Here is an 18738-nt window from a genome sequence, read left to right as displayed (position 1 = left end):
GGGTAAAGCGCGGAAACGTTGATGCGCGAGAGAGGGAATACCGTGTTCGCCAATTACACTTTCAAAGCGGAGCGAGGAAGAAGAACGGGAATGGCATTCGCTTCGGGCGAGTGCGAAAATGCGAGTGAGCGCGTCGTGAGAGGCCATTTAAACGACGAAAGAAAGCCGGGGGACCGTCGGAGGGAGATCGACTACTCGCGTAGGTCAATATATTCATTGGCTGGAGGAGACCCCATGACGCATTCGAGAGGTGCCTTGTGCACCTCGCACGGCGCGATTTCTTGCGTATTGGCGCGGCGCACTTAGGCGCGCGAGAGTGGAAAAAGCTGCGCCGGTTGCGCGCGGCGCGCACCGTGAAATCGAGTTGACTAGGTATAAATTGTCCGGAAGTGGATGGTCCGATGTGGCAGCGCGTTGTAGTCGGACCGGCTCTCCTCCTGACAACCTCCCCGTGTGCGAGACGGACGTTTAACTCGTAACGGGCAAGACATCTCCGCCGATCCTACGTAAACCGCTTTTAATAATTCCACGATCCGACGCGCGACGCCGCGAGCGATTCTTCGGAAACCGTCTAAGGCAGCCCCCCCTTTTTGCGGCGTGCAATTAAGTTTCTGTTAATCTTAAATTACGAAAGAAATTAACACCGGAAAATGCTTCCGAATATGTTTATGGGATACTTGTGCATGTTCTTGCGTATGCTCTTGCGATCGTAACTTCCTGAATTGACGATTCCTAAAACGATCTTCAGAATTTTAATACGTTTTTCCACAAACCATGTATGCGCGTGTGTTTACACGTCTTAATCGCCGAATAAATAATCCTTAATCGTCCTTAGTAAACCGTCAGTATCGACCATGTTGAGGGATCTTTATGGGAAAGCGTCAGATGTGGGAAATATTCTTCGTGGCGCGGCGCGGTTAACTGTTTCCCATATTTATTACGTCTTCGCGAGACATAAAGTAAAACGCGACCGGAACTCTTCGGCATTCCGCGAGAGTATGGCAGTTCGCAGCCGGTCGGTCGGCCGGTGACGCCGGTGTTTACCACACCCGTCGATGTTCACTGCGTTCATAGCGCCGTAAACGTCCGGTCGAACGGGCAGTGATATCTCTTCCGATGGACGGGCGCACAGAAGGACCAGCGTTTCGCTCGCAAAATCGTTTATTGTTTCTCCACGTTCGATCTCCCGCGTATTAATCGCGCTGCGGGGCTGCTCTATTGCGCGCTCAGATATCGCGCCGATACTCGTTGCCCCTCTCGCGCAAAAAAATCCACCACTCGGGTAATAGCGAGCCTTAAGGCGCGAGAAATCGCGCGCGATGATCGTACGCGCAATAACGTAGAGGCGTGGTTATATTTCATGTCACGCGCGAAATCATTCTATCGCTAGCATAAGACCTTTCCCGACGCGATCTGTTAGACGTAATGTAATTTAGCGCACTTCTGTGCGGAATTTCGATTTGCGCTTGTTGTGTCGCGGTAATTTGTGCTCGAGAGTTCCGTTAAATAAACAACGGTCTTATGCAGTTCATCTCTTAACATTGTTAATATTTTAATATGAAAAAGAAGTCGATAAATTGCAAGAACACGCTTCGATATAACGATTATTTACGGGCCATATAAAAATCTAAATCGATATTTCGGTGACAATTAGAGCGAATAACTCGAAGCAAATATTTTACGCTTTTCTCATGTAATTTCATCGGTTTGTGGAATTATGATTGCAAGACAATCGCGACGAGCGAAACGATGAAATGTCGAAATGCATGCGCCGAAGACTTATGGCGAAATTCACGGAGAATTACCCGATGGTCCGTGGTACGACCCGGAGCGAGAGGCACTCATGGGCGGTAAAGGGCGCTAAAGGGCGCCGTTCAGTATTAAATGTCACTCAACCGCGTCGTAAAGCAAAACTGCAGCTCGTCCAGTCAACGGCCCCGGAGTTTTGCACCTTACCGTCGCCGGTTCCGAGATGCATTATTGCCGGCCACGTGATACCGCGACGACGCGAGCGAGTTAAAGGGTTAGAGGAGGACGGCGCGCGGGGGTGACGAGGAGGGACGAGAAACGGGAGTCCTTCGTTCGCATGCGGCTCGAGAGCGAATTCCCTTCGCCTTTCTCGGGTGCAAAGTTTAATTGCACCTGTTCTTGCCCCTGTGAAAAACGCGAATCGATTATTGAACGCTGCCGCAACTTGCGCGCCCATACCGAACGAGGCTTCTTATTCTCCCCGTTGTCAGTTGGAGTTAGTTAGAGATATGATATATCGTGAATTCTTGGTGTCACTGACTAGGCAAATTTATCGTTCATTCGATGCGCGACGCCAATAAAGACTCGAAGAAAGTTCAATGGGCAATAAAACCACAGAAAATTATAATTGCATACTTCTGACTAATATGAATGTAATCTAGTATCTAATGACGCATTATCCTATCAGTAAATAGGTATATTTGTAATAAAGTTATGATAACTTATTCTAGGAGATGGAGAAATACACTCCTTAATGTTTATTACATTACTTATATGTAAGAAAGACAAAATTTATATTTATCAAAATGGATTATTTAATAATTTCTTATTATCATTTATATTTCTTCAATATTATACATTTGTCTTATTTTGCTGGGAAAGATGATTGTCTTCCGTTGTTCCTTAGTCAAATTTATTCATATCATTGCCATCATGGCACACGATATTTATTCAGACAATTCTATAAAATTACATATAAATCGTTACGTAATCATAACTCTTTGATATTTTTCTCCCGATATTTCTAAGGCGCGTCGATGCACCGTTGCTCCGGCACGTTCAATCGCCGGCAGCCTCGGGTTGCAACGTCTCCTTGTCGGCCCAGAGAGGCATCATCGAGAAGCGTATCGTTCCGTAACGATTGTGAGGGAGTGTCGGAAACGGGGATGTCCGAAGGTGATCGTCAGCGTTACGGGCACTCGGTGAATCGCCGATCATCGTTCGAAAGAAGTCGTCACGGAGTCGGGCGTGACGCGCCAACGTTTCAGGGCCCGTTACAAGCATCCTCGAGGATATAATACGGGTATGAAAAGGCGCGCGGGTGTCGTGAACCCTTTCTCCCTAGTAGCCCGTGTCACCTTAAGGCGTCGGCCACTTCGTCATCTTCGTCATCGTCGCATTCGAGGACTCGGAGGCGGACCACCTCGCGGCCGTCTAATGGATTGTTTCGCCTCGGCTACTTTTCTTTTCCTTCTTCAACGACGCGTCGAGAGGATGGTAGTTGGTGTGGCTGGATGACGTCTGGTAGCGAATAACGCGGCGCACAGGCGGCGTTGGATTATTCATACCGGCGCGGCTATCGAGCCGGCCATGAATTCTCGTAACGATTACCATTCGTAATGATCATCGCTTACAAGGCGCGTACAAATCGCTTCCTAAGTGCGCTCTTCTCCGTCTTCTTAGTACGCACGCTGTTACGTTATCGTGCCGCTTCTAATAGCGCGATTTCCTCTGGAAATGTCCTGTACACGTCTCTCTCCGCAATCGCAATTTCGTAATCGTAATTTACGTTGAACACTTATACAGATATCTATGAACGATTACGTGTCGCGTGATAGATTCTCTCGTGGCGTTTTCTTTTATTGTTGAAAATGTAGTTTATTTTAAAAATTTAGTTTTATCTTCACGTTTTTTATGCGTATGATACACGAATGCCTGTGTAGAGAAAGCTTAAAGTAAAGTTTCTTTGAAGTATCTGATATATTAAGGAATGCATTTTACCATTATTTTATATCGTGCAATTGTCAAATTTATTTTCATCATTTACTTTTGTAAATAATTGTACACACATAGTGTATGTAACACATTTTTTACGCATTTTTTTTACTTATATCTCGTTAAAAAAATGCATTAGATTTGATTAGATGGATTCTTAATTGTGATAGTAAACATTTGTTCTCCTTTTTCTCTTGGTTTATATAGAATTTTTGAAGAAAAGTAATCACGAGAAAATTGGATGAAATTATCGTTAAATGGTTCGAACAGTAATTGTTGTCTAACGTACATCGCTTCTCCTTAACTTTCAAACTCGGTCAACCGCGACAATCGAAGTGCTCGACTTCCCTTTACAACAGACCGAAAGCGACGGTGCGCCGAAAACCGGGCTTCTTCGATTATGCACGCGCGAATGGAACGAAATCGACCGGTGCAAGCGTATCGACCGGTCGTCGGTCGATCGACGCGGCGGCGCTCCATACAAAATTACCAGATCATCGTGGCTGCGTTCAGCCCTCGCAGGCGTTTCTTCGTCCATATCGAGCGGTATCGAACGTGATCGCGCTTACATATGACATGACCTGGGGAATCCAACGCGTATCTTTTGGGTCAAAGGGTAGGAAAAAGGGCGGCGTGTACGAAAATATTAAATCATACGGACCACCAGAGAAGCCTCGAAGAAATGTGTCAAGTCTCCGACACATTTTTACGCGAGCTTTCGTACGTTACTTAAGAGTGAGCGAACAAAGTGGATTTCAAGAGACGGCAAAACGGAGCGAGACAGAAGCACGTGAGAGGTTGGCGAGGGGGCGCAAAAGATGAGGAGCCGAAACGAAGCCGCCGAGAGCGGAGGGAGACCATTGCGCGGCCGTGCGTTAAAAATGAAGACATTCAGATGGAGATATGATTCTATATAAATCACCAGCCGGGGCCGTCGCCGCGCCGTTCTGTCTGACCACTTTTCTGTCTCCCCTCGCTTCCTCTCTTTCTTTCTCGTCCCTTCGTCGGATCCGCGCCGTCTTCCCTCTCCGTTCTCTCATCTTCGCGATTCGACCCACGATTCTCAGCGCGTTCGCGCTCCTCGTGCTCTCCGTTGCTCCTTCGAGGCGCGTGACCGGCGCTCGTACCGGTGGCAAAGGGGATTCATTTGTTTTATCTCGCCGATTCCAATTAATATTTATCGTCTATTTGCCTGACCAACGATATCTGGAAGATAATGGGCCACCCCGTTACATACGCAGCGAACCTTACCAAGCGAACATCCGAGCCTATTTATTATCTTCTCCTCTCTCGCTTCGGGTCGGCGCGGGTCGCTCCTCTCACCGCACCCGCGTTTGATTTGTCGGTGACGGATTGCGTGAATCGGCATCGCTGAGTGCTGTTGATTAGTATCTCCTAGAAGGTATATCCGTACATATATCTAGATAAAGCCGGGAGAGAGATACCCCGTTTAATAGAACAGGTAATGGCGGTCCGATATCACGTTCAGCGTATCGCTTCGGGTTCAGCCGCGAAATATAAAACGAACTCACGATTTTAATCTTGATTTATCGCGCGCGTTTCAGGAAGCAAAGCCGATTCGGTAACCTTCTCGCGTTTCGTGCGTATATATACAATATAAGGCCTCGACGTTCTCTGGCTTAAGCGCAAATTCTCGGGTAGTTAAAGCATCGGGTGCAATGTCTTTATAATGAAACTAGATTAAGGATTTCCGTGCTGAGCAACAATTTCCGCGCGCGGAAGAGCCGGTTTTAACACGTATTATCACGGCTGTGCACCTGCACACGAAACCGACGGATATAGGCGAGTCCGTTCTGCGGGGATCGCATTTCAGGTTTCCTCTTCCGCGAGGGTTGCCCGAAGAGAGTGCGAAAGCGCGTTTTACACCTGACCGTATATCGTCGTCCTGGCGGTGATCGCTTATGAGAATGCAGCTTATATACCGTTGCTATTCAGCACCGCAGTCGTAAAGTAAATCAGCTACGATCGGTCAGGTACGATACAGCCATAGTTGCTGCCTGAGCGTGCTAGTTCTGAGCGAATGATTCGATATAAGGCAGGTTTGGAGGGGTGCATCGAGAAATATACGGCTCTCGGTACGTAGGAATGCTAGGAGGATATACCGTATCGATCCAGGAGTTACGATCTATCGATAAATGATAGACGATCGTCCAATTGGAGAGTAAATAGAAACGTGCTCAGCTTGGGATTGATCCACGAGATCAGCTTTATTTAATCAAGATTCGGTTTCGCGCAATATTAATGTCGTCTTCGTGATGATAATGATATAGATTTATCGTTTCTTCAATGCACTACACGTTACGAGCGCTATGTATCGCGCATCATGTCCTCGCGGCTTTAAACTACGAAATGAAGGTGGAGTATTCACCAGTTCATAGTTCACGATGAAGAACTCAAGGTCACATATAACCATTCTACAATTTTCTTGAAGGCCAAGCCGGCCATTAGGAATGTAACCTTTAAAATGCTCGTAGACACCCACACAGGCAAGAACATTCCAGTGAGAATATTTCAGGATATATATTAGACATAACATATAAACAGACATTTTTAAATTTTATCTCTACCGAGTGTTATTACTCGAGTATTTAATAATATTCGTTGTCTTTTTTCAAATCTATAAATATAAAATTCTTGAAATATGATACGTCGTGTAATAAGTAAATATACGTTTTACACGACATTATCGCGAATTATTGAAACAGTCTTAAAAGATGCCGTGCTTAGGTACCCTGCTTAAATTGGACCTTAAGTATCTGTGTCTTAAATATTTGTTGCGCTCGCTGAAACCGAAGACAAAGAATGAAACACCGAACTGGCGCGGTTCGGTCGGAGCCGTTGTCGGGTCATTCGAGAGGCGATTTAATATAAATCGAGAAGACGAATGGCGCGCGGTGCCTTCTTGACTCGCGCGCACTGTGTGTATCCCTAGGCGTACATGTATTTAAACAGACGTTTAACATAATTCATCTACTCCGGGTTCTCTCTCGCGGTCTCGCTTTCTTGTCGGCGCGCCGCGATCCTTCCACCACGGTTCCCTCGACTCCTCCGTCTGCTCTTTCTTCTCCGTCTCTCTTTACCCTGCGAATGTAGCGCGGACTTAGGACTTTCTACGACCGTGTTGCACCCAGCTCGCGTCGCCGTTGCGTTGCACCCGGCGCGTTCATTCCTTTCGCTGTGTCCTCTTCCGTTAGCGCTTTCCCTTTCTCCCTCTCTTTCTTCTTCTAGCTAAATGTGCGCGCGGTCCTCCATATGTGCGTCTCGATGTACGGAACGCATTCGCGCTGAGGGAGGACGAGGTGTGCTCATATAAATGCAAAGTGGCTTAGGGAATAGTTGAGCGCGACGCAAGTAAATTGCAGAATGAAACGTTGTGCTTCTTATGGATGGGAATAAAAATGTCCGCGGAGTTGTTCGTACGGGCTAATTGTCTGCGAGAACAGACGAAGCGATGACGCGTGGAATATTTTATTTTACTCATAAAAAACAAACTTGTACATTTTGTACAAGCAATAAGATATTAAAATACTATTTTCTGAACAATGTTAGGAAACTGTTAATAAAACGCGTTATGAAGTCATTAAATATTTCATGCATATATCTCCATTTTAATAACTTTTAATAATTTTATTCATAGAGGATTTTTTTAGTTTGTGCCAAAACGTTTGTGAAAATGGTAACTTGAAATTTTCCTGCTTGAAAGTACTTCAAAGATGTAAGTTTATTCATGTGCAAGGGCCATGTACGCCCAATTCCAACTGCGTTAACGTCTTCATGAAGTATCCTTAGGCGAAATGCGCTCCGTGAAGTATCGGTTCTCTGATGCATTATGGTTTATATCAGCCTAGGCACAGTCCGTAACGAGATTCATACTTAGTCATTAACATACGAACATTACAAAACGGTTGGCGTGCCGTTGCCTCGTTACCGGAGAGCCGAAGCGATTCGTCTATGTCCACAAAGAAACATTTCCACAGTGATTCAACATGGCTGGTAACAGTGGCCAGGAAGTCACACACCGTTACAACCCTCACCACATTCATATCCTAATCACGATTTAAACTCTTCGGACACGCCAACACGAGGCGATAGATCATTGTAGAATATTAACACCCGTTGCTACGACGGCCAAGCCTAATTCCAAACTTCCTATCTAATACATCATTACTGCGTATCTTTTGCGGATCATTATTAAATGTCTCTTGATAAAAATCATATAGATTTATTATCCGTATAATACAATATATCTTTTTAATTACTTCTATAACATTGCAATACAAAACTTGATTGCGCTATTATTTCGACATTAAACGTTTAATTAAACCACATATCGTATATCAGCATGCTAAGTATATGAGACAGTTGTCACGGTTGTCGACGCAATACGATATCTTTTTCTCTACATCAGTTCCGACGACACGTCGAATAAGCATCCCGGAAACGTCGGAACAGAAATAAGACACGATACGAGATCAAAGTAGGTCAACCAAGCCCACGCTACCGCGCGCAAGAGGTTTGTTTGCCGGAGCCGGTGTGGCCTTGACTTACGAGGGTGCGGACGCGGTTTTTAACGTGTCATCATACTGGAGGTGCTTTGTTATTACAAGCAGGAGCTCGTAAAGCAGACGGCGGCTTCGCCACAACGAAACGTGGTGCGGCGTGCGGACGAGGGTGCATAATGCACGCGGCCCCACATAATTACCGCGTCGCGGGGAAGCTTTATGACCGCGCGCACACTTGGCGAGTATTAATTTTCTCTTTCTCTCTCTCTTTCTCTTCCGCGAACGGGCTCGGCGGCAATCGGGACGGGGACGGAAAACGACCCGGAGAAATGGACCCGCCCGAGGCAAAGATCGGCAGAGAAAGCGAACGATATTCCGCCCCGGAGAAAAAGAGACAGGTTGTGGAGTCGCGTTGCGCAGCGGCGCGAATGCCGAGATAGCGCAGCGCGTTCTCCGCTTGTGCGATTTTATCGCTTCCCGAGCCGAGCCCCCCAGTACCGTCCGCGCCATTTTGTCGCCCGCGCGACTCGTTCGTCTCGACGTCGCTTCCAACTGCCTCTCTTTTTACCTTCTCTCCTCACCTTCTCTTTCGGGCTCCCATCTGTGCACGTGGTACACTGCCGAATTTCGGTATTAATTATTGCTGGATGGAAGCTGCAGGTTTGACGTCTACATTTTTCTCCCCGCAAAGGTTGAATTGATTGCTTCGTGTCTCTGAGCAATTTTTATATTCGGCATTATTTCACGTTTAATTAAAGTGAAATCATGGTGCGTTAAGACTTAATTTTGCGGTTTCGATGGAGTATTTCCTTCTACCTGACGTGTATTCTGGGAGGTCCTAGGAATGTGGCTCGATGCGAGATTAAGTTCGCTTGTTTGAAAAGAAAATAAAGCAGTTTTGTGTTCTCATGATCTATATATCCGCTTTAAATCAGGCTGTCCGACGATCTGATAGCTAGCACCTGCTGCCATTGATGTCATTCAAAATACTCTACTCGCTTATATAGATATCATTTGAGAACATCTGCCAGCTGATCGTCGCGCCGTTCCTTTTTTGCATTCTCTCTCTTGATGGGTGTTTGCCTAAACCTAAACTATAATTTTTTTTAAGACGCGCATATTTTATCTTTCTCCCTATATTTGGTTGTATCCGAATTATTTTAAATAATTTCGTGCACATAATTTTTAACAATATTTAATAACTTCATACAATTTTATTTTATGAGAAGTAATCATTTTAATGCGTATTAACATTTTTAAAAATATTTACTGTTATCCAAGATGACTGTTATCATTAAAACTGTGAGATGAATCGCAAAATAGCAAAAGAATCACTACAGCGCATGAAAAGCAGATTGCGATCTCGCGTTACAAATTGTGTCGTAATGCCGTTTCCGTTGCGATAACCCACGGCGTCAATCGAAGTCACACGCGATAACGCACAGTACTCATTCCTCGACGAAGAGAGAAGCGGATGGAGGAAGACAGGGAGGGTGGACTCGAGGTGCGAGCTTCGTCATTGTCATGAGGCTGACACTTCGGGGTATCGGACCTCGGTCTGGCCATTAATAATCTTAGCCCGAACGAAGAAACAAAGAGGAGGAGCACGGAGAGGAGTGCGGCGGAGTTGCGAACGAGAAGGGTACGGGTACATAGCACGCGCGCGCACCACGTCCGTCGACCACCACCATCACGCGAGCACGCTCGGCGTATACGTGGTAGGGTATGTTCGAATGTGTCCGATGCGTCCGATAGGGCGGGACACGGGCATAAACAATTGCGCATCAGCCTCGCCCCTTCCCAATGCGATGTAATAAAACGAGTGGTCTCTTGCCCGCCCTCCTCCGCCGCCCCGATCCCGAGAGAGGAGTTCTCCTCATCGGGGCCCCAGGGCCAAGAATATCGAAATGAACCGGCGTCCGCGCGATATTTCAGCGAGCCACGGGGGTCGTACGTACGTTGGCCGAGTACGTAACGTAAGCCCCGACCTCCTACGACCGTGCTCCGAGATCTCCGGCGTTCGATTGAAAGCCGAGAGCTGGCAAATTTTTAATATCGTACGTGATCATTGGTGAGATTACGCCGGAGCGCACACGCACACCTCCAAAAAGGAAAACTCCTCTCGCGCGCGGCCCATTCAAATGGTCCATAATTACCGTGGCGAAAATGAATCTCGAAGCCCTTGTAAATAACGCTGCGATTAATCAACCCAACGGATACACGGAAAAAACCAATAAAATATATCTCGGGCTGCCGATTTTGCGTTCGTAACCTTTGTTTCCGAGTACCGACGGCATTATCTCTTGGTGCAGCATGCATCCTTCTTCAGCAGCTTCGGATCATTCAGTCTCTTTGCTCGAACTCTGGCCTGGCCTAAAGTAGAGGTAGCATTTTAATTGGAATAAATTTTAGTGCTTACGGAGCGTATATAAAAAGTATATTTCGAATCAGTCTTACTGTGAGCGGTCCTTGCTTCACTTTTAAGAACCCTACGCTTTCGAACAACTAAACCGTATTGATTCTTGCACTGTTGATTAAACTGAATGGCAAACTTGCAGCTTCCTACTTATTATATAAAAAAATAGATTAACGCGTTAAAAATGGAAGTAACTGCACAGAGATAATCAATATGGCATGGAAATACACGAATATAAAATTTATATTTCTTATCCAGTAATATAATTAATTAACTTAGTAACTGTGTGTACATCATATTAAAATGTGATGTAATTGCATTTACCAATATAACGTTATAAAATACTTGTTAGATTATTTCGTAAACAACACCAGTCTATATAATACATAAAAAAAAAGATAATGCGCTGGATCTGAAAAATTTAATTAATTTTCAACCTTTTTCTTTGTATGACTTTGATGCACCGAGAAAAGATTCCCAATTTCAGGGATTAAATCAAACAATTCTAACACGTTAAAAGAGCGCTCTCGCGGTGGCGTGTGGTGGGTATGTGCGTGGAACGCTTCCTTTCTTAAAAGTAGATTAATACCGGGCGATGAAGCGACCGCGAGCAATGGGAAGGGTGTGAAAGAAGGGACGAGGCAAGGAAAGGGAGAGGAGAGAGAGAGGTGATGGTCGTTCTCCTGCGGCAGGGCGGACAATAGCAGCTCCGCGAAGTGTAGCGGACAAACAAATAGCCAATTAAAATTCCGGTTGCACGGCGAACATACTTGTATCAGCTGCAATACTACCATTGTGCACCGAAGGCATGCGCAAGCCGGTGTCCGGATCGGTTGACTGGGTCTGGGTACCAGAAGATCGGTTGCTTACGACCAACCTTCAAGGATTATCTCCGCGGTAAGCGGGGAGGCTCGTTTGCACCGTCCACTCGACTAAATCTTGCCTCGCGAGACATCGTTATCGTCGAATCACGCCTTTATCGCGGTCGATTCGTGTCCTCGTGCGAAGGCCCCTTTTGCAACCGTATACGTTTGGGTATCGCAGAATTACATAACGATTTAAGACGCGAGAATCAGCGAGATATATTGGCGCCGGTCGGCAGATTTTATCATAGACATAGGAAAATCCCTGCGACGGTGGCTATATCGATTCGTATCGCATTTCTCTTCCTCGACGTTCGATAAAATTCGCATGATTAATTAAGGTAGAGAATTAATTATCGGGAAGCAGGGCGCTTCGTTCCCACTCACGACGCTTAACTATAAATGTCAGATTGGAAATTACTTCCTCACCTCCGATCCTACCATCTTCCCGATCCGGCGTGGATGTTATTAGGAAATCGTTTAATTGGTAGATACCGATTTTAACTGGCATTATGAATGGTTACAAGTGTCACGGGGTCATTTAAAAAGATAGAGAAAACATATTATCCTATTACAAACCCGCGGCAACCTAGCGAGATAACCGCTGCGAGAGAATCAGATGAGGTAGCGCGAGTAATCGTACAGAGCGGGTATTGCTTTATCGACATGGAGATTGTGCGAATTATAGCAATTGTGCTCCCTAAACTTCGGATACATCGTGTAAAAAGAAATCGCGTATTACCGCAGCCGATCGATATTATCCACCGGTATTCGTCGGATTCTCCATCCAGCGCGGTGAGAATGAACGATTACTAAATTACAACGCGCCCTTAGATACGATCGGCGGACCATAATTGCAGGACTATTCATACATTATTGGCTCGTATATTATTTGACGCGATTCAATAACTCTGTATAGCGGGACGGTCGATGGTATCTCTCCGTCGTTAAGGCGCATTCGCAGTATCGATCGGCCCTGATGAATGGCCACGTTTAAGGTCGTCATTTTTCCCGGTGATTATTAACGCTAAAATTGAATGTGTCCGTGAGCGCGGATCGGAGACCAGTCGTATGGACCACGCGCGAAAAACGAGACCTCTCTCTCCCGAGAGGCAGATCCATCTTCGAATGTGTGTTAAAACTTCGCGATGCCCAAACTACCGGGAACGCCTCGCTCGCTACTCCTAAATGCAACGGGCATGATTTATCTGCGGGCACCAAAGTAAATGGAAAAGTTTTACTTTTTTAACTGGTCCCTTTTCGGATGGTTAAGATTGTCGCTCGAGCATTATATCGCAGGCGCAAAGAGTTACTTTCAACGCGTACATTCGGAAGAATATATGGCATCACATGTTTCTTTTTCTTTTTCTTTTTTTTTGCTACGGTTTGCCTGCAGTCTTTAGGCTCGTCTCGAAGATAATATAACAAGGTGATGTTAATAATCTCCCGTCCGTTCATTCGAACATACATATATGATATATTAGGCGATTTTTTTCTTTCGAAATTTGGACGAGAATTTGCCACCAGACATTTTGAATTTCTTCGTTACATAATAAATTTCCATCGAGGCATAATTGCAAAGTTATTAAACGCTGATGCGAATTAAAGATGAATAGATAAATAAAATTATGCGACTATTTTCACGTATAACTGTATAGAAAGGCGTATTAGGCAAATGAAAATACACTGCACAGAGCTTTTGTACACTGTCAAATTAGTAGTGTCAAATTATACTCAATTTGAGTCATTTTTTATTATTCTTATAGGTTCTATTTAATATGTCATTAATTTAACTAAAACAATGGAGTTAAAATAATACTGTTTTGTGTTAAAATAATAAATTTCGATAAACATGACAGTTAAAAATAACAAAATGTTATTGAACTCAAGGTATTGGTTTAAATTTCATCCTTTAATATTTAAGTGTATCATTATTAGCTGTTAAAGATTTGTCTTCATCGGCGGTAGTATTTTATTTTAAGGAAAAACTTATTCTCGGGATTTTAATAGAAACTATTCGCGCGGAAACGATTGAGAAAGTCACGTATGACTTAGTATGTGCCACGAGGTTAATTATTTCATTCGGAACAGTCATTAAAAACATATTCGTTCGCTGTGATTAACTAATAGGTCTCGGCACAGCCGAGTATTTACGCGCGTACACGCACACACAGCCATGCTGCGCGAGCGTACCGGTGGAACATTGGAGTGATGGGAGGCACGGGGGGTTACTTGCGTTTCTACGACGATTACCTGCGGCTAATTTACAGCAAAGCGCGCGGATAAGTTCCGCCGTTATTCTTCCAGTCAGAGTTCTTCTCTCGCGCGGTTACCTCTTCTTCGCGGGTGTTCTCTCTTCCCTCATAACGGCGGAATATATCCGATTCACCTCAAAAACCGATGCCTCGTTTCTGCGTAGGTCGATCCGGATCTGCATAAACGTAAGCAGCGATTCGACCGCCGTTCGTTTATAAGCCCCTTCATGAGAAGTAGTGACCACCGCGACGAGCGTCTGGAGTTAATAACATAGGGAGAAGGAAGTCACGCGATTGAGGTAATGAGGATGATGAAACGACACTGATACACCTAAAGCGTTAATACTTCTCGAACGAGCAGGGTGCGAATACATACATGGTTACTAAAGCACACAGACGGGTAGGATCGTGTTCTCATTAAATGTACCGCTCATGCAGTTGCTCGGTGAGCTAACAGCAACGACTGGAGCATGGCTGACGAGGAATCTGACATATCTAAAAGGGACGATACCCTAGGGGACAGCAACGCCGACAGCAAAGTGCCAGATGAAACCCAATGCGACGACGTCGGAGATAATGCTGTTTCGTATCCCGTCGAATGAATGAATTTAAATTTCAAAGAGAGAGAGAGAGAGAGAGAGAGATTTATTAATATAAAGTATAAGTTCCTAGCAAATAGGCATAGTACGATATAGGATAACGTGTCTTTAATAGATCGATAAAACTCCGATTACGACAACCACGAAGAACGCTTTAATAACGACGCAGGTGGGACCGTGCGAGGCTTATCCGCACCCTGTCAAAGTTTCGATCGTGGGTACAAGAAAAGTTGGAATGGCTTGCGCTATCGCAATTCTAATGAGAGTGAGTATCCATATATCTATGTATAGAGAAATATATAGTTCATAAACTTTTATTAATAGAAATTTTATTTCACGTAATCTTTAGCGGATAGCAAGTGAGGTCTGTCTGATCGATCAAAACTTGGACAAGGCTTCTGCAGAAGCCGAGGACATTCAACACGCTGGTATCTTTTTGGGATGCCCGCTGGTGATTGGCACATCAGGTACTTTTCTTGCTGAAGATACATGTTTAGATATAATATATATATATAGCGGTAAATATAAATTATAACAATTACACAATACACTTATCCCTCAACTATACTTTTCCTCGTTGCTTCCTGATCATCATTCTTAGAATAAATGCCTCGTCACATTATCCGTGTCAGATAAAGCCAGTGTTAGAGTTGTCACGGCGGTTAACACTTTAGACGATCCCCCGTCGTCGTGCTCTATTCACAATCACGGAACCAACGAATCGTGAACGTCTATGGACGATGTAGGCCTTCCGCGCATTAGGTGCGAGACAGCTCACAACAGCACGAATTCCAGAAATTTCAGATTGATACGTTCGAACTGATGAGTCCGCCGAGCGTCACCGGCGTGTCACGATCGTCGGCTCCGATCAACACTCACTTTAAATCGACGATCCGTTAGGTTCCTGTTAGGGATCCGTCAAGGGTCCCCCTGTCAACGTGCAGCGATTCAGAAACAACGCTTTCACATAGGTGGGTTTCTGAGTTAGCGGCGAGAGTTTCGGGGGCCAGAATTCCCTCGGACCTGTCCTTTATATAATCTCGATTCTCATCTAAATCGTCGGGCGCTTATACGCCTCGTGAACCGGGCAAATGTTTCCCCCGAGCTTTTCACGGACACTCTCGTAAATCCCGTCCACTCTTATTTATCTCGGCCGTGATCGACTCCACGACGCGGTTTTCTGTTTCTGTTTCCAGCGTGCGTACGACGCGCGGTTACCCCGTCCGACCGGGGCGGCCCGGTTGTAAAAGCGCCGTATCCTTCGTGGGAATCCAGGAGAACAGTAATGGAAAGTGTGCACGATTAGGCTTGATCTCGTGGATAGTTTCATCGAGTTGCTCTAGCGTTTGATCTCAGGAATGATTTCGGTTTGTTCGACTTTTCTCGGAGCGCGTTGCGTGCAACGCGTAGCGTCTGTATTTATACCTATATAGGATAGCGGAATGTGTGATTCTTTCCGATCTTGTCTCGTGCGAGGTAGCAATTACTGGAACAAGTGGGACGACTTTTTTACGGGCTTGCCAAGTTATCTGTAACAACATCTCTCTCCGTCGTAAATGTATCTTCCGTATAGTTGCGGTACTGCCGCGTGTTACTACAAGCATTTTGTTGAAGGTGTTGCCTCGGATCTGTAACTCTTTATTTTTCCGACCACGTCGGGATTGTCTTCCCTCTGCCGTCGTTATCGGCACATCTCTTCCGATGGTGATTTTCTCTCGAAAGGGGGAAAATTTCTTATCCGTTCTCGTCGTTTTGTATTCCACGCACTTCCGAGGAGCTGATGATTACCCGGTTGAGTAAGACGTTCTCCCTGGCAAGAGGTTCTCCGGAAAGCCATATCTGATTCTTAAAACGAAGCTATTTCCCGTTACGACTCCTTTCGCGTAAATATTCAAGTGTCTTCTCCGGATTCGGAATAGATTCGGAACGATTTATATACCTATAATCTTAACTCTCTCAGAAAAATGTGCCTAAAACTTTATCTTATATAAAATATTATATAATTTGTATAAATAAAAACTATGTATATTAAAATATATCCGTATCTAGAAACCATCATTTCACGATAATTAATCTACGACCTGCAATTGATTGCGTTTTAGATGTCTATAAGGTGAAAGACTCGACAGTAGTGGTAATCGCGGTTTGTGAAAAGAAAGCCGAGGAGGAATTGAACGTGAAGCACAACATCGAGGTGTTTAAGAAGATCGTTCCAACAATCGCAAAGTTGGCCTGTAAGGCAGTGTTACTAGTTGTAACTCAACCGATCGACGTGATGTCGTACATCACCTGGAAGTTGTCCAAGTTTCCCTCCAGCAGAGTGCTTGGCACGGGGACTCTGCTCGATAGCTGCAGGTTTCAGGATTTACTGAGTCGGAAGTTGGGACTGGCGCGCACGTCGATCAGCTGCATGAGTATCGGCGCGCAGGGCGACACATCTGGTACTCGATTGACAGCCTGACTAATTTTACTGATTATTAAGAGCTTCTTTTTCTTTATTGATCCAATAATATTTAGCAAGATTTTACCACCAATCTTTATAGTACTCTATTAGGGTATTTTTAAACGTAAATATACAATACATTTTTATATATGCAAATACCATTCGCGATGAAAAGTATCACACATACTTCGGTTATATTGTAAACGACTTAACAGTTACGGTCTCTCTTTCCTTCCAACATCTGCCGCTTCGTATAGTTTCTGTATGGTCGAGCGTTCACGTCGCGGGTACGAAGATACGCGACATAAACCCACGAATGGGTGAGGCGGATGATCCCGAGAAGTGGCGTGACATTTCCGAAGCTGTAAATAAAACGTCAGTGGTTAAGATCACGGGGCATTCTCGAGAGAATTTAAGGAAGTAATAAAATCTTCGCGTTGTGTTTACAGCGACACGGAGCTTAATCGGAAGAAGGGCGAGAGAGGGCCGAGCTGCTGGGCTCTCGGGATCTGCACTGCTGAGATCGTCGATGCCATCGTCAGGAATACCAAAGCTATATTGCCAGTGTCGACGTACATACACGTGAGAGATATAATCAAGTTAACGTTCTATAAAGTTATTGAGTAGATTTAGATTATTGAACAGATTTTAATAATTTATCGTTACACCAAAATCAAAGAAATGTATTAATTTAATTCTGAAGACAGATTCGAGTTTCATAAAAATTTACTATTAGTTTTTCTGGTTGCAACATACATAGATTACAGAATAATTAATTAAGAATCAAATATGAAAGAAAGTTGGAAGTTGCATATAATATGTAAGATAATGATAAATTTTTAATCCGCGTTTTTGTTTTTTTATCGACTTTACAATTATATTGACTCTTTGCTGACAAACAATCCGTGCTTTCGCACGTTGAACAAAAGTTCTGAGACGCGTTTATTCGATTGACGCGACGGGGAAAACAAGGTCGAGGAATTTCTGTTCGCAGAGTTGCGCCCACGGGACCGATAAAGATGTGTATATGTCGGTACCCTGTGTCCTCGGCCGGGAAGGTGTATACGCCACGGTGCGGCAGAAGCTGAACGATCAGGAAAAGACAGCGGTACAACGGTGCGCCGACAGCATCCGCGGTGTGCTGCGTGAGTGCGGCATTCTTCGCGAGTCGAGCGACATTGAAGAGTGACGACCGGCTGAGGAAGAGAGGAGAGCGAGAAACGTAAAGGACCTTGCGAACGGATGCGAATGGATACGCGGCGCGGAAATAGCGAGGAAGAGGAAAGGGGGAGGGAAGAAACGGGGAGAAAGAGCGACATCCTAGAATGCATCTTCATCAATAAAGGCGATGCCTTGCACCTGGCAACCGGTTTCCGTACATTCGATCGCCGTAATAAACGATATATGAGTGAAACTTAACTTCCTGGAAAATTAAACCAGCCGCGCGTTCTTCTAAGATTGCTTGCGAACGGTACATGCAACTCGCGCTACAATGTTCCACGCGTGCGGAGCTTATTACCGTTTCTTTTTTGCTCGATCGAATTTTGATTTACGCAGTCGAACGATGTACGGTGGAAAGGTGAAAGGGCGGATGAAAATGCACTCTCCATTGCGTGCGAGGCGAGTATACGGTTGAGAGCTGCGGCTAAAGAAGATTGGATAATTTAAACTACAACCTTTGTTTTTACATTAGCTTTAAATCTTGTTGTATAGTGAAGTCGTTGTGTTTTATACATATATATATTTTTTTTAATAGCGGAAATTGAATAATTATTGAAATAAAGCAAGTTTATACGTCTTTATAATAAAAAAAAATAATGAACTAAATTAGAGAGTAAAGTTTATAAGGATGGAATAGAAGAGTCGATTCCTAAGAATCTCTTCTCGATCCCTTC

At 44.7% G+C, this 18738-nt stretch overlaps 1 protein-coding gene and 1 long non-coding RNA gene across 2 annotated transcripts in view; both read left to right on the top strand.

Moving 5' to 3' along the window:
* The window catches only part of LOC139816019 (uncharacterized), a 140560-nt gene extending 126302 nt beyond the window's left edge, over positions 1-14258 (top strand). The window contains exon 4 of the long non-coding RNA XR_011732893.1: positions 13966-14258. This is a non-coding gene — a long non-coding RNA (uncharacterized lncRNA). The remainder of the gene's footprint in view (positions 1-13965) is intronic.
* A 1-nt stretch (position 14259) lies between these two features.
* LOC139816018 (L-lactate dehydrogenase) lies at positions 14260-18663 on the top strand. Its single transcript, XM_071783309.1, has 7 exons — positions 14260-14367; positions 14516-14665; positions 14750-14867; positions 16503-16841; positions 17101-17218; positions 17293-17425; positions 17838-18663. The coding sequence occupies exons 1-7, from the start codon at positions 14272-14274 to the stop codon at positions 18030-18032; spliced, it is 1149 nt and encodes a 382-aa protein (XP_071639410.1). The 5' UTR covers positions 14260-14271; the 3' UTR covers positions 18033-18663.
* Positions 18664-18738: the final 75 nt, after the last annotated feature.

The sequence above is a fragment of the Temnothorax longispinosus genome, chromosome 7, assembly GCF_030848805.1.
Source record: "Temnothorax longispinosus isolate EJ_2023e chromosome 7, Tlon_JGU_v1, whole genome shotgun sequence".
Taxonomy (NCBI): Eukaryota; Metazoa; Arthropoda; class Insecta; order Hymenoptera; family Formicidae; genus Temnothorax; species Temnothorax longispinosus.
This window is presented reverse-complemented; position numbering and strand designations above follow the sequence as displayed.